The sequence below is a fragment of the Sitophilus oryzae genome, unplaced genomic scaffold (genome assembly GCF_002938485.1).
Source record: "Sitophilus oryzae breed Bouriz unplaced genomic scaffold, Soryzae_2.0 scaffold_467_pilon_pilon, whole genome shotgun sequence".
In the NCBI taxonomy this organism is placed as follows: domain Eukaryota; kingdom Metazoa; phylum Arthropoda; class Insecta; order Coleoptera; family Curculionidae; genus Sitophilus; species Sitophilus oryzae.
In genome coordinates, this window is record NW_022147048.1 from 448,776 (window position 1) to 461,746 (window position 12,971).

Genomic DNA, 12,971 nt, shown 5'->3' on the forward strand with positions numbered 1-12,971 from the left:
GTATGTGTTTTGTGGAGTTAGCCTGCCGTGTGATTTATATGCCGTGCTATTAGTTTACAGTTCTTGGGTTAGTTTTAACACTATCGAGAACCTGTTAGTCAATGGGATGAACAAAGGCCGAAGAAAATTCTGTCGATTCTCAGGATTTTATCTTGGCCCAATCCGACAACAGCGTCTCGCAGGAACAGCTGACGAGCGTCCGAGAGTCAAGCGCGGTTGCAGTCTCGGCGAGCGGCGGAAGCGGCGCGCAGTTTGTCGCGAGCCTGGCGCGGAAACGCAGGTATAACCACCATGGCAATACACATCGAACCCTTTAGCAATAAATCATAAGAGATGCGATTTGGTGCCGGTTGCGGTTCGCGCGAGTAGTTACGTCGATTCGACGGCCTGTTTCATTCAAGCGACCCACTGCCAGTCATGGGCGACAGAGAAAAATTAACGTCGAAAAACCCGATCAGGGTCGGGTTCTACGACATAGAGCGGACGATAGGCAAGGGGAATTTTGCCATCGTCAAATTGGCCAGGCACAGGATTACCAAAACAGAGGTAACAAAAATAACGCTTAATATTTTTACCAAAAAAATTACGCAAATAATTTTTGATAAATAAACTGACGATTATATTTACTTATAGTACCTACCTAGTGATGAACGAGACTGGTCTTGGTCTTGCGGTCTTGCATTTTTGTCACGTTTATATGAAATTATTTATTTGTTCAAAACTGTTGTTTTAATTTATTACAAATAGTGTTTTTCGGAATATTGCATAAAATTGTAAAGAAAGAAATGCTGATATCAGTTTACTTAATATACTTATTGAAAAATAAAAAAGTTTGTCAGACAAATATTTTCATAATTTCTTTCTTCAAAGTTTCTCTAAAATACCTACTATTGATTTAAAGATGTTCTTTGTATGTAGAAAGTGCCTTTAGTAAAAATCTATTAAAACCAAACCAGTATTGGTCTTGTTTTTGCTCATTTCAACGTAACTTTTGAAAAAAAAAACTGTAAACAGAACATAAAATTAGCAGGAATAAAAATACTTTTATTATGTTTATATTATGTTTAATTGTACATCAAAATAATCCTTCCCTGTTGTAAAATAGCTTATTGTATACAGGGTGTTCCTCAATGAGATGCTAATATTTCAGGATTTCATGTAAGGATTCAATGTAAATCCCGTATGGACGGCACTGGTTGAAATATACCGGGTGCGTCTCAAAAGTGGCACACCTCTATAACTTTTTAATTTTTTCAAATAAAAAAACGAGATTTGGTAGGGTCAGTGCACTGGTTATCCGGCCAGCACTGGTCCTCGGCCTTTTTAGGATTTAAAGCTAAATATTAGTAAATTTAATCGCCGTTTGTCCAGTCCAAATGGTAAAATAGATTCATGTATCATTTATCTATCGAAAGTAGTAGGGGTTAAGATGGAGCTGCAACTAATAAGCATGCGAAAAAGCCATAGTTCTTGGACACGCAACAGAACAACATAGGTAGTGTTTCAAATGTAAATGTGCTTACTAGTGTCAAGCTACAAAATAGTAAGTATTTTATTATTTTTTTACTCTAGGTACTTGTAATGTATAATATATGATGGGGGAAGGGTAAAAACATGTAAATATATGTCAAAACTAAGCAAAAATTGGGTTTTTAGTTAAAATTTTCAGGGGCCGCAAACCAGTAATTAAAAAACACGCTCTTTTAGTTCTCGGCCAACATGGCCGAAAGTCAGTATAAAAAGTTATTTTTCAATCTTAAAAAAAACTATAAAAAAACATATTTTGTCTTGTGTTTGTTATTTTTTTTATTTACTTATATTATTGCTTTTTAATTATTAGATTGCGGCCGCTAAATTAATTCGAATATAAAATATAATTTGATCAAAAATTATGTTTAAAAATAGTGACCGAGAACTAGCCTTTCTCGGCCACCATGAAAAATAGTACCGACAACCAAGATCACTGTAGATTTCGGTTCTCGACCGCTAACCAACTCTAATCCTTTTGATTTTTTTCAATGGCTAGGGAAACTAGGAGAAATAAAACCCAGGGTAATAAAACCGTCTTGATACGACCTAAAGTATCCAGGATTAAAAGGAGGATGTACCAATACACAGAGAAAGATCTCAAGAATGCTCTGCGTGAGATCTGGGTAAACAAAATGAAAATAAGGGAGGCCAGTCGAAGATTTAATGTACCAAGGGCGACGATCCAGGATTGAATCAAAGGAAGAGTACCCGATCTTCTGAGGAAGCCCGATTAATGTTCAACGCCGAAGGAAAATTTGCTCCTCCACTTCATGTGCGACTTCCCAGGGCTGTCATTGCCAATATGCCGAGCGGTTGGGTGTTAGGAAAGTCAGAAAGAGGATGGATGACATCTGACTTATTTTTTGAGTTTATCAATAATGATTTTAACAAATGGCTGATTACAGAAAATATTCCGAAGCCTGTTATCCTGTTTGTGGATGGGCATAAATCCCATCTCACTATGACAATTAGTGAGTGGTGCCACAATAATGAAATAATTGCTCTTCCACCTAACATCACCCACATGCTCCAGCCTGCTGACGTTAGCGTCTTCAAACCGATGAAATCGGAATGGAAAAAAACAGTTTGTAAGTGGCAGAACAAACCCGAAAATCTAAATTGCTCGGTGACAAAAATTAATTTTTGTAGCGTGTTTGACGAAATTTTATCAAAATCTGACAGATTTAAGAATTCTGTAAAGAATAGCTTCAGAAAATCAGATACCTATGGTTATAGGTATTTAACCGGTATCTAATGTTTATAGTTACGTATTTGTTATCGTTTATTTAGGTTTTAAGGAGCCTATTGCTATTATTGTATTACTAATATTCCTGCCATACATACATATAAGTTTTTTAATTAAAGTTTTTTTATTGATACCTTCATAAATTAATTGATTCTTAATTAGGTACGCAGAATCATAGTAAGGTATCCTATATTCTAGGTATACCTACATGGCCGAGAACCAATACAAAATTGGCCGAGAACTGTGAGTGGTGGCCAAGAACCAGTAAAATAGCACTTTTTTCGGTTATTATTGTTTTTTTTACTAGAGTTTTGAAAATAAAAATTTAAAAAAAAATCCATAATTATTAAAACACTCTACCGAACATTTTTTGTATTGGACAAATTATGATTTAAAATCTCCTTCCATATCTAATTTGCTTTCAAAGTCAAAATTTCCGTTAAAAGGCCGAGAACCAATGCATTGACCCTATGTTAGTATATGAAAGTTCATATAGTATACTATAAAATCAATGGCATTATCATATTTCCAATTATAGAACTGTGAATATGAAACCATCATTACGATCTAAATTTTAATATGGTTTTTCGCTTTTTCAATAAAAAAATAGTTCCAAAAAATCATGGTTTTTCGTATTAATCATAAATTGCAAAACGGAATTTATAAATGAGGTGTTCCCAACTGATTACAGTTAACAAATAAACAAGAAATTTAATCTATTTGTAAAGGTAAATATTTTGCAATGTATGTTTTGTTGCCGCATAAAATGAAATAACGAATATATGTGTAAATTTAATGAGATTATTTATTACGAATAATAAACAAATATTGGAGGTACTATAATGAGGATTTATATAAAACTATTTTTATCCTTCATGCAATATGGATATTTTAAATATTTTCTATTATCCCATAAAATTTAAGGTCATAGACTTAATAAAATGAGGTATAGTAAGATCCCTGATAAGGACAATGAGTGTGTCTGTCATTTTAATTCGCAGGTAAATCGCATTTTCTGTCATTTTTGTATGTCGTCTGTCGAAATCTTCTCTGAGTTGTTAGTTAGGGGTAATATATTTCGACCCCAGAAGCACGAATATGAGGTTTTCTTCGCGAATTTTTTTTTTGAAAGTTTGGAATTTTTTTCCAATTTTTTTTTACTTTTTGGTTAAAAAACATAATTTTTTGATATTATGGTAACATATCTAGTAGATTAAATTTACAAGAAAGAAAATCCAGAAAAGATTCAGTAGTTCTCAAAATTTAAGCAAAAAATATTTTTTTTTGGAAATTTTCAAAGTAAAATAACTCCGTTATTTTGGACTTATTTCAAAAACGGCACAGAAGAAATATATTTCTTTTGTCGAGATCTATCATCTATCAGCCCTGAAAATATTTGCACTTATTTAAAACTCACCCTGTATATTTATAAAAAAATATTTTATAAATATATATTTATAAAAAAATTTACTTGCTCTAGAATGATGAATGGGACAAATTTCAAATATTAAAACCCTTACAACTTTTGTCAAGAGAGTGTGCAAAATTCGAAAATAGCTGTGCAAAATTGTGCAAAATTAGCCGATTCGTTTGATATAAACAAAATTGAATTTCGTAGCTGATGGGGGAAATTGCAAACCTTCAAACCCTCATAACTTTAATCAGGATGGTGTGCAAAATTCAAAAACAGGTGTGCAAAATTGTGCAAAATTATCCGATTCGTTTGATATAAACAAAATTCAATTTAGTCACAGATGAGGGGGAAATTTCAAATTTTTAACCCTTTGTAACTTTCGCCAGGAGGGTGTGCAAAATTTAAAAATAGGTGTGCAAAATTGTGCAAAATTAGCCGAATCGATGTACATAGAAATTAATCAATTTCGTAACAAATGGAGGGAACGGTCGAGTTTGCCCCCCGTTTAAAAAACGACTTCGGTTTCTCTTAGGTAAGTGTGCAAAAATGTGCAAAATGTGTGCAAAATAGTGGTATAATAATTTTTGAATTTCCTCTAAGGTGGGCAAAGTTGACTGACCTGGACGCGGGACTTTTAGATCAAAAGCGGGACTGTCCCGACAATATCGGGACGGGTGGCAACCCTGCTACAAATTTGCAAGGTTTTATTAAGTTAATAATAATTAAGTCTAGCCCATGCGCCAATTAACGATTATATGCATTTATCTACCAACCGTCACGGTTCGGACGGTCGGTCGTAAAATTATTATCGGCTGGTGACTCGCTGATAATAAAACACTCAAAAGTTATCGGTATCGGAACAACCGTGGATTTAATTGACCCGTCAAAAAACAAAAATCGCGCGTCAAAGCTTTACGTCAAAAAACGTATTACGTAGAACAAATTAATCTATGTACAGGGTGACCAATAACTAAGAATGGACGCCGGCTCTTTTTCAGAAGCTACTTATCGTATAACTTTGGAAAAAAAATTGTAATAAATATATCGGCCAAGAGAAATCGCTGGAAATTATTTTCAAATTCGGAAAATGTCTAGATGGACGATAATGTTACATAAACACGTTTAAACATTCATCACGTTATTTTTTCTAAGAAAACGTCCGAAATTTTTTGGATGTATGAAAATCAAACCTAAACTTTTTGATATTTTGACGTAACCAATTTACTAGTATAATTTTTAAAGCCTATAATTTCTCTTAATTAGGGGTCGCCAAGTTCATGAAAATTTCAAGATCTTATCTTGATTTCAAAAAAAGATAAAGACAAGACAAGAAATTTTGAGCCAATACCAAGATTGTCAAATCAAGAAATCTTGAAATACTTTCACGTGACACGTAACATCGAAAGCGCATAAATGCATTTATTTGTCAAAAATTTTGTCACATAATACATTTAAAGTAGCGATGGGAACTATCGAATGATTTAGACTATCGAATGGTTAATGAATGAATGATTTCAACTATCGAATGGTTTTATTCGAATAAAATCATTCATTCATTTGTATACTAAAGCATATGTGACAACCTCGCCGTGCGACTAAATGGCTATCGTTGAGCCACGACTATCGAATGCTTTTGATAAATGAAATTTAGTATTCGTTTGATTTTTGTATGCGTCAGTGCATTATTAGTTCTTCCAAATTTTTATAACTTCGCCGTATAAATACTTTGCTATTTTTGCGTTTATTAAAATAGTTAAAATACTAAAATAGTAGTTATTTTTTAATTTTATTTATTGACGATTGTGTGCATGTGCAGGTGGTCAAAATTTTTCCGAAAATTTGTGTGGTTTTCCGTAGTCCGATCTTTCAATTATTTAATTTTATATGGTATATGGTCTATTTTTTAATGGGAAATTTTGAGAAGTAGCAATTTTTAGAGAGATGAGATGAACTTACAATTAATTTTAAAAATACATATTTGTATTTTAGATGTTTTAATAATATGAATTAGTTGAACTTAATAATCATATTTAAGTAATGCGGTTAAGTAAATGGTAATCGAACTCAAACTATGGGGTGAAAAATAAAATGAAAGTTTTACACGTGCCAATTTTAAAAAAAAGTTAACGATGTTTGTATTTTGTTTATGCTAATTCTCTTACATGTAGTTTTTTGCGAAGAAATATTTCATTTATTTTTTAAAGTAAATGCCAGTAAAAGTAATATAATTAATTAATATAATTTTTAAATAGAGATATAAAGCACCTAATATAAATAATTTTGATTTCTAATTTTTTATTTATATTTTCGTTCCATTACACTGCATGCTTAGAAAATTAATAAATGTTTATATTTCATGATTTTAAAATTTGTTGTTAATATAACAAATTAGTTCTGTAATTATTATTATTTAACAAACCAACGTTGCCAAAAAATTTAAAGACTATATTATTTTTAAATAGGATCTAATATAAATAATTTTGACATCTAATTTGTTGTTTATATTTTGCTACTACTTAAAAAAATATTGATATTAAATCATTTTAAATTTTGTTGTTAATAGGTATAACAAATTATTACTGTTATTATTATTTATTAAACCAGTCTTTGCTTAAAAACATTAAAAATCACTTTCATGTTCTTACATCCAAAATAACAAGTATTATTGCAGTGTAACAACAGAATATTAATAAAAAAAAATGCAGAATATATAGACATACTATCCCTAACTAACTAAAGCCAAACAATAATATTCTTTGCTAATATCAACTAATGCCAAAATATGGCAACAGCGCCCTTCATAATGTATTTTCTGTGTAAATACTAGCACCTCAATAAAAAAAATAATGTGTCCTTATCTATATCTGACTCCGCAAAAAATCAAAGATGCCGGCTTCTTTCATAGCATTGCCACCGACTGCTGTCGGGTTTCTCGGAAAGAAACCTACGTCGCCGGGCGACAACTAAAATTCAGTTAATATTTTATTATAATCGATCCTGACGAATAAATGAATTTCATAAATGAATGAATTTTATAAATGAATGGTTTTTGCTGCCGAATTACTAGAATACAATATTTCAAGGCAGATGACGGATCTATTCGATAATTTTTATTCGAATAGTTTTCAACGAATGTTTTCTTACTAACTATCGAATTATTCGAATGAATTGCAACTATCGAATGTTTCGATAGTATTCATTCGATAGTTCCCACTACTAATTTAAAGTAAAACAGCAAAACCTATTTAAAATATAAAAATATTTTAAATAGGCTTTGCTAGAATTACCATTTTTAGCTTATTTTAAATAGAATTCCATTATCGAATTCGTTATTATATCTTCTTTTTCAAGACTTGGTGCTGTTCTTGGTATTGAATTTTTTAGATTATTCTCGGATCTATCAAAATAACTGGCTTTGATTGTAGAAGAAAACGTTTCCACTTGTCTTCTTCTTAAGGTGCCGTGCTTCTTAAGGTGTCGTGCCACCCCCACCCCCACCACTTTTATCAGCTCAGCAAAATACGCTATATCAAGAAAATGACAAATATCCTATTGATTACAATAGCAATATTTAAAATACCTCTTCACCTGAATATTTTTGAGAAAATCCTATTTTTTGTTTGTTCATCACAGCGGTCATTTTTCGAGCTTGAAAACAATTTTCAGCTATTTTTCTTGGCCGATTTACTTATTACAATTTTTTCCCAAAGTTATACGTTAAGTAGTTTTATGCAGCCGGCGTCAATTCTTAGTTGGCCACTCGGTACAAAAGAAAATTTCAACACCGACGTTCCACTGAAATCGTCTCAATTATACGCTAAAAATATCGACGAGTATAGGACAGAAAAAAAGGACATTTTTTCGTCTAGACAGGATGACGTCGTGCTGTTTCTTTTTCCTCTATTTTGCTTTAATTCTCTCATTTAACTATAGCAGCGATTCGGAAAGTTGCACGGAGATCAATAAACCCGCTTCATTTCTACTTTGCGTGCATCGCACTGAATCGTATAGTGTATACGGAACTTCTTATCGGTCAATGATTTAGAACAAAACAGAAGACACGTTCGAATGTGCACAAGCTACAGTAACGATGCTTTTGTTTGTCTCTTCCACGCTAATGAGGTAACAATATTCAAGATAATTATTATCGCTTTGAACCAGAACAAGTCTTTAGAAATTCATCGTCTATCATCATGGACGCAGCTAAGTTTTGACTTAGGGTGGACTAAAATCATCTTTTCAAAAAAGTCCTATAGGTATTTCTCCACTGTAAGAAAATCTACAAAATGAAATTGTGTTTTTTTTTGTAAACACTGCCGCGTTAATCCAACGGAGACTAATTGTCAGCAGTGGTTATTTACTAATAAACAAATTTGCCTAACGGACAAAAAAATACTTAACGTTTCGGGAAATATATCCCAAGTAGCATTTTCACGACTTGCGACCACATGTTTACTAAACACAACGTTGGATTAGTTACAAAAAATAGTTAGCTCCGTACCTTGGGCATTAAAATAAATGTAAACGTTGTTGTAACGTTGTGCCGACGTTGAACTAGTACCTACTACAACAAAGTAAACGCTTCTGCGACGTCGAATAAACGTTGCCTTGTAACCTTTTTTGTTTAAGTGATCTTTAGGTGATTCGGACAACGTAGTTACAATGTTGGGCAATAAAGAGTTTTCCGACGTCACTTTCAGGACCTTTTCCAACGTTATGCAAACGTCGTCTGTTTTACTAATTCCAACGTTGTTTAGATTTCCTTATTCTTACGTTGGTAGGACATCGAGCCACTGCCTTTTTGCAACTGTATTGAACCATAACCTTAAATCTTAAATTTTCACTTCATTGTTCTGTTCAGTCAGACAGTTCAGTGCTGTTTTTATTTTTATAAAAACAAAACTTAATTAAAATGGGACGTAAGAAAGGCACATATAAAACTAAATTTAAATATACATCGACATATTACCGATACTTTATCCACTCCCTCGTTTATTTAGAATATAGACTACGGCACAAGTTAGACTCTAGGATGACTATATTAGGCAATCTTGCGACTAGTATACTACCTGTTAAGGCTGAACTCCGACTTTATTAGTTCAGTATGCGACTACTCGAACTACCCCATCTTAATCTTCAAAACAACAAAGTGAAAGCCGCCAAGTTGTTGAATAAGAAAATGTTTCGTTCCTAAAATAGCAATTCCAGCTTTTTGAATACATTAACTTGAAATATTTGACCCTAAACAACACGCGGAAACAATTTTTTTTTCGACTGCGAATAAATTATTCTCATTTTACTAAAAAAAAATCAAGAATTTTTTTAAAACTTCTTTAATTTTAAGGCCCATTAGTATTTTTCAAAGTAGAAACAATACATTTATCAATAAAGTTGTTTGCGTTTAACATTTTTGCCTCGGGTAACGAGTTACAGAATCGGTTAAAGTATTTCAATAATTATAATCTTCAAACATCCTCCACACTTAAATACTTATGTTTTGTTTTCCTTTACTGCCATCTGGCATATGTCTCTAACTAAATCATAAAAATAATATTTTTACTATAATTATCCCAATTTAGGATAAAACGCGACTTAGACGCCATATTATTATAGTTTTGCATTTCTGTGAATTAGGATTTTAAACAACGTTGCAGTTTGTACCAAATTAGGCTGCTAGCCAACGTAGGTATCCAACGTCGTTTCGACCCAAAAATTATTCTCCAAACTAGTGCAGACTAGGGTTGGCACGAGGTTGTGCCGACGTTGCGCCCCGACGTTTGGTCGCGTGACACAACGTTGTCCCGACGTCCAAATGCTGCTTGGGATCCTTTCCCGTCGTAGGAAGCAAGATTTTAGTAGGTAGCACGACAAAATTGTCATATTATTACCTGATAGTTAAGCAGCCTTAAAAGCAATCAACTCAGTAACTATCAATTCGAAGTTGGTCAAAGAATACCTAGAGAAGCTGAACAAATTAGACCTCCTACCTAGATACCAGCTCACCAATGGATATAGAAGGTATGAAAAGGAGAAAACACCACCAATTGGACCAGAATCATTCTGTTTTCCAAGTGGAAACCAACTTAAACGGAACTCACGAAACTGAAAGATTTCTGTGGGGAAAATAGCGAAACACCATTACCTCATTACTGAGTGCGCTGGGACGCATATTTTTTGTAAACAACATCCATGATCGCGATTCGGTTATAGGCCGAACGATGCCGCGTAAACAGCATACGATATCGCAAATCCGTCTTGTAAATAGCATCCCTGATTCCAAATTTTAACTGCTTTACAGTATGTCTGTCCGTTCTGTAGCTACGCGGTATCCGTGAGAGGGGTAACGATATTCTCTCGATGTTTTTCGTAAAAAAACAGACGACGCGTCCCATCAATAAAAATTCGACAAATTTGCAAGTAGCCAATAAAGTGAGTGGGCGGAGCGATTTGCGGTGACGCACTCGTCAAATCGACGTATAAAATATATTGCTGTTTATTTAAATGTTTTTTGCCCGCATTCTTTTCATAGACACAGATCCAGCAAATGTACTGTAACTCCTCTTATAAACAACACACGTAATCGCGAAATTTGTTGATTGGTTGCTCGTAATCAGCATTCAAGATCGTAAAATTCCCAAGTGCAAAATGTCCACCAAAGAATATAGTACTAAATATTATTTTCCAAAAAATTAATTTGTCCCCAAACCACGAGTACCTATAAGTTAGTAAATAAAGAAATTATTAGAACATCTTTCATTAAAAAGGAAGAAATTGAGGTAAGTTACAGAAATTAACCAGAGTAATTACTCAAAACAAATTAACTTAACAAAATCAGGTTACACAAGTTTACAAATTCGGGTCAACTTTTGGACCCGAGCAGATGGGAATGATTCTTAACGTTATTTGATGGCCCTGAACTCAGATCTTCAATCCGTTTGTCAAGATTGGCTCTAGTTTTCGAGTTCGCGCATGGCAGTAGCACTGACAACAAAATGTGTCCTCTGTACCACTTGTAAACCCACAGGACGTTTTACTGCCACCTCTCCACATTAAACTTGGCCTTATTAAGAACTTTGTCAAAGCGCCCAATCGCGAAGGACCGGCTTGTTGTTTCCAAAACTGTCATACGCAAAAATCAAAGAAGGAATATTTCTCGGACCTGATATTCGAAAACTAATGCCTGACGCAACGTTTACAAAATATTTAACGCTTGATGAGGCAGCAGCATGGGCATCGTTTCAAAGTGTTGTCACAACTTTCTCGGTAATCATAAATCACCGGATTACAAGCAAGTAATCGACAATTTGTTGTAAAATTACCACAAGATTGGAGCTCGAATGTCTCTCAAGATACATTTTCTGTATTCACATCTTGATTTTTTTCCACAAAACTTGGGCGACACGAGCGACGAGCAAGGAGAGCGGCTGCACCAAGATATAGCGAAAATCGAAAGGCGATACCAAAGATTTTGGGACGAAAGCATGATGAGCAATTACTGTTGGACCCTAATCCGTGAAACAAATCCCAAGCAGTATAAAAGATTCAGTTCAACCTCATTTACCTGTTCATTTGTGATTTATATTGTTTAATTCAATAAATGACCATTAACGGTCAAAAATAGTAAAATAATGAATTTATTGAATATTTCGAAAACTAGAACCAATCTTAAAAAATGGACTGCTGATTTTGATTCAGCTCCAAAAATTATCTTAGAAATTGCTTTTGTGTGAATTACTTGTGTTATCAATCGAAACCAAAAAATGAATGCTAAAATGAATAAAGTTACAGAATGTTTTAAATTTCCAGGACATTTTACCCATTATTTAGAGAATACCCAGCTTTACTTCAAAACTAACACTTTGTGTAGTTTCTTTGCAGGTAATTTGACTTTTTCTACATTTTTTTTGTACAATGAGATTGTAACTTAATTCCTTCTTGATATTATTTTTTATAGAGTTACAAGTACAATTTTTTTAAGAACTGTTAGGTAGATATAGTCTGTAAAACGAATAACTTTGAATTTGACAGTTCTCGCGGGCTTTTCTAGTATTAATTTTATTAGATTAGCAACTTGCGGCCATGCTGACACAATGCCGTCTCTAATAGAACAGCCTCGGAGCGAGATTTATGACGTCACGCTAGTTAGATACCACGGGTTAATAAATATGTTGAATAAGAATACATGGAAAACATAATTATTCCTCGTATTTTTGGTTTGTATTTTAAACATGATATAGTTTACATAAAATATACATAATATACAGTTAATAAATACAATTAGTAGTTTTTGTGTTAAGAATAATAATTTAAAAAATATGTGGTCATTTTTTGACAAGTTTATATTAGTTTATTAATTGCAGTAAACATTATAATATATAAATAAATTTTATGAATGCAAATAATAATACATCACTATTAGTAGATATTGAATGTTTTTTGTTAAATTAGATCGATTTTCAAACCCCAAAATTTAAAATATATTTTACATTTTACCAGAGTTGTTAAACTACACGTAGTAATTAATAAACTACATTTACTACATGTCACAAGTAGTTTTTTAAATGTCGAGTAGTAAATGTGTAGTTTATGTAACTAATGTAGTTTTTTTTAAATAACAGTGAAAACATAACCTAAAAACTTTTTTTTGTTGATCAGTTTAAAGAAATAAAAAATCTATAGTTTGTGAATTTGTTCCTTATTATGTGATATTTTTGATATTTATTAGTAGTTCAAATGCTTGGAAGACGTCGATGTCTTCATACCTTGCTCCATACCTTCTGG

At 32.8% G+C, this 12,971-nt stretch overlaps 1 protein-coding gene across 1 annotated transcript in view; it reads left to right on the forward strand.

Annotated features, from left to right (window-relative positions):
• The first annotated feature begins 213 nt into the window (after positions 1–213).
• Positions 214–12,971, forward strand: part of LOC115886102 (serine/threonine-protein kinase SIK2-like) — a 101,616-nt gene continuing 88,858 nt past the window's right edge. Inside the window, exon 1 of the mRNA XM_030905156.1 lies at positions 214–546. Coding sequence (XP_030761016.1) covers positions 418–546 — 129 coding nt within the window. The 5' untranslated portion in view covers positions 214–417. The remainder of the gene's footprint in view (positions 547–12,971) is intronic.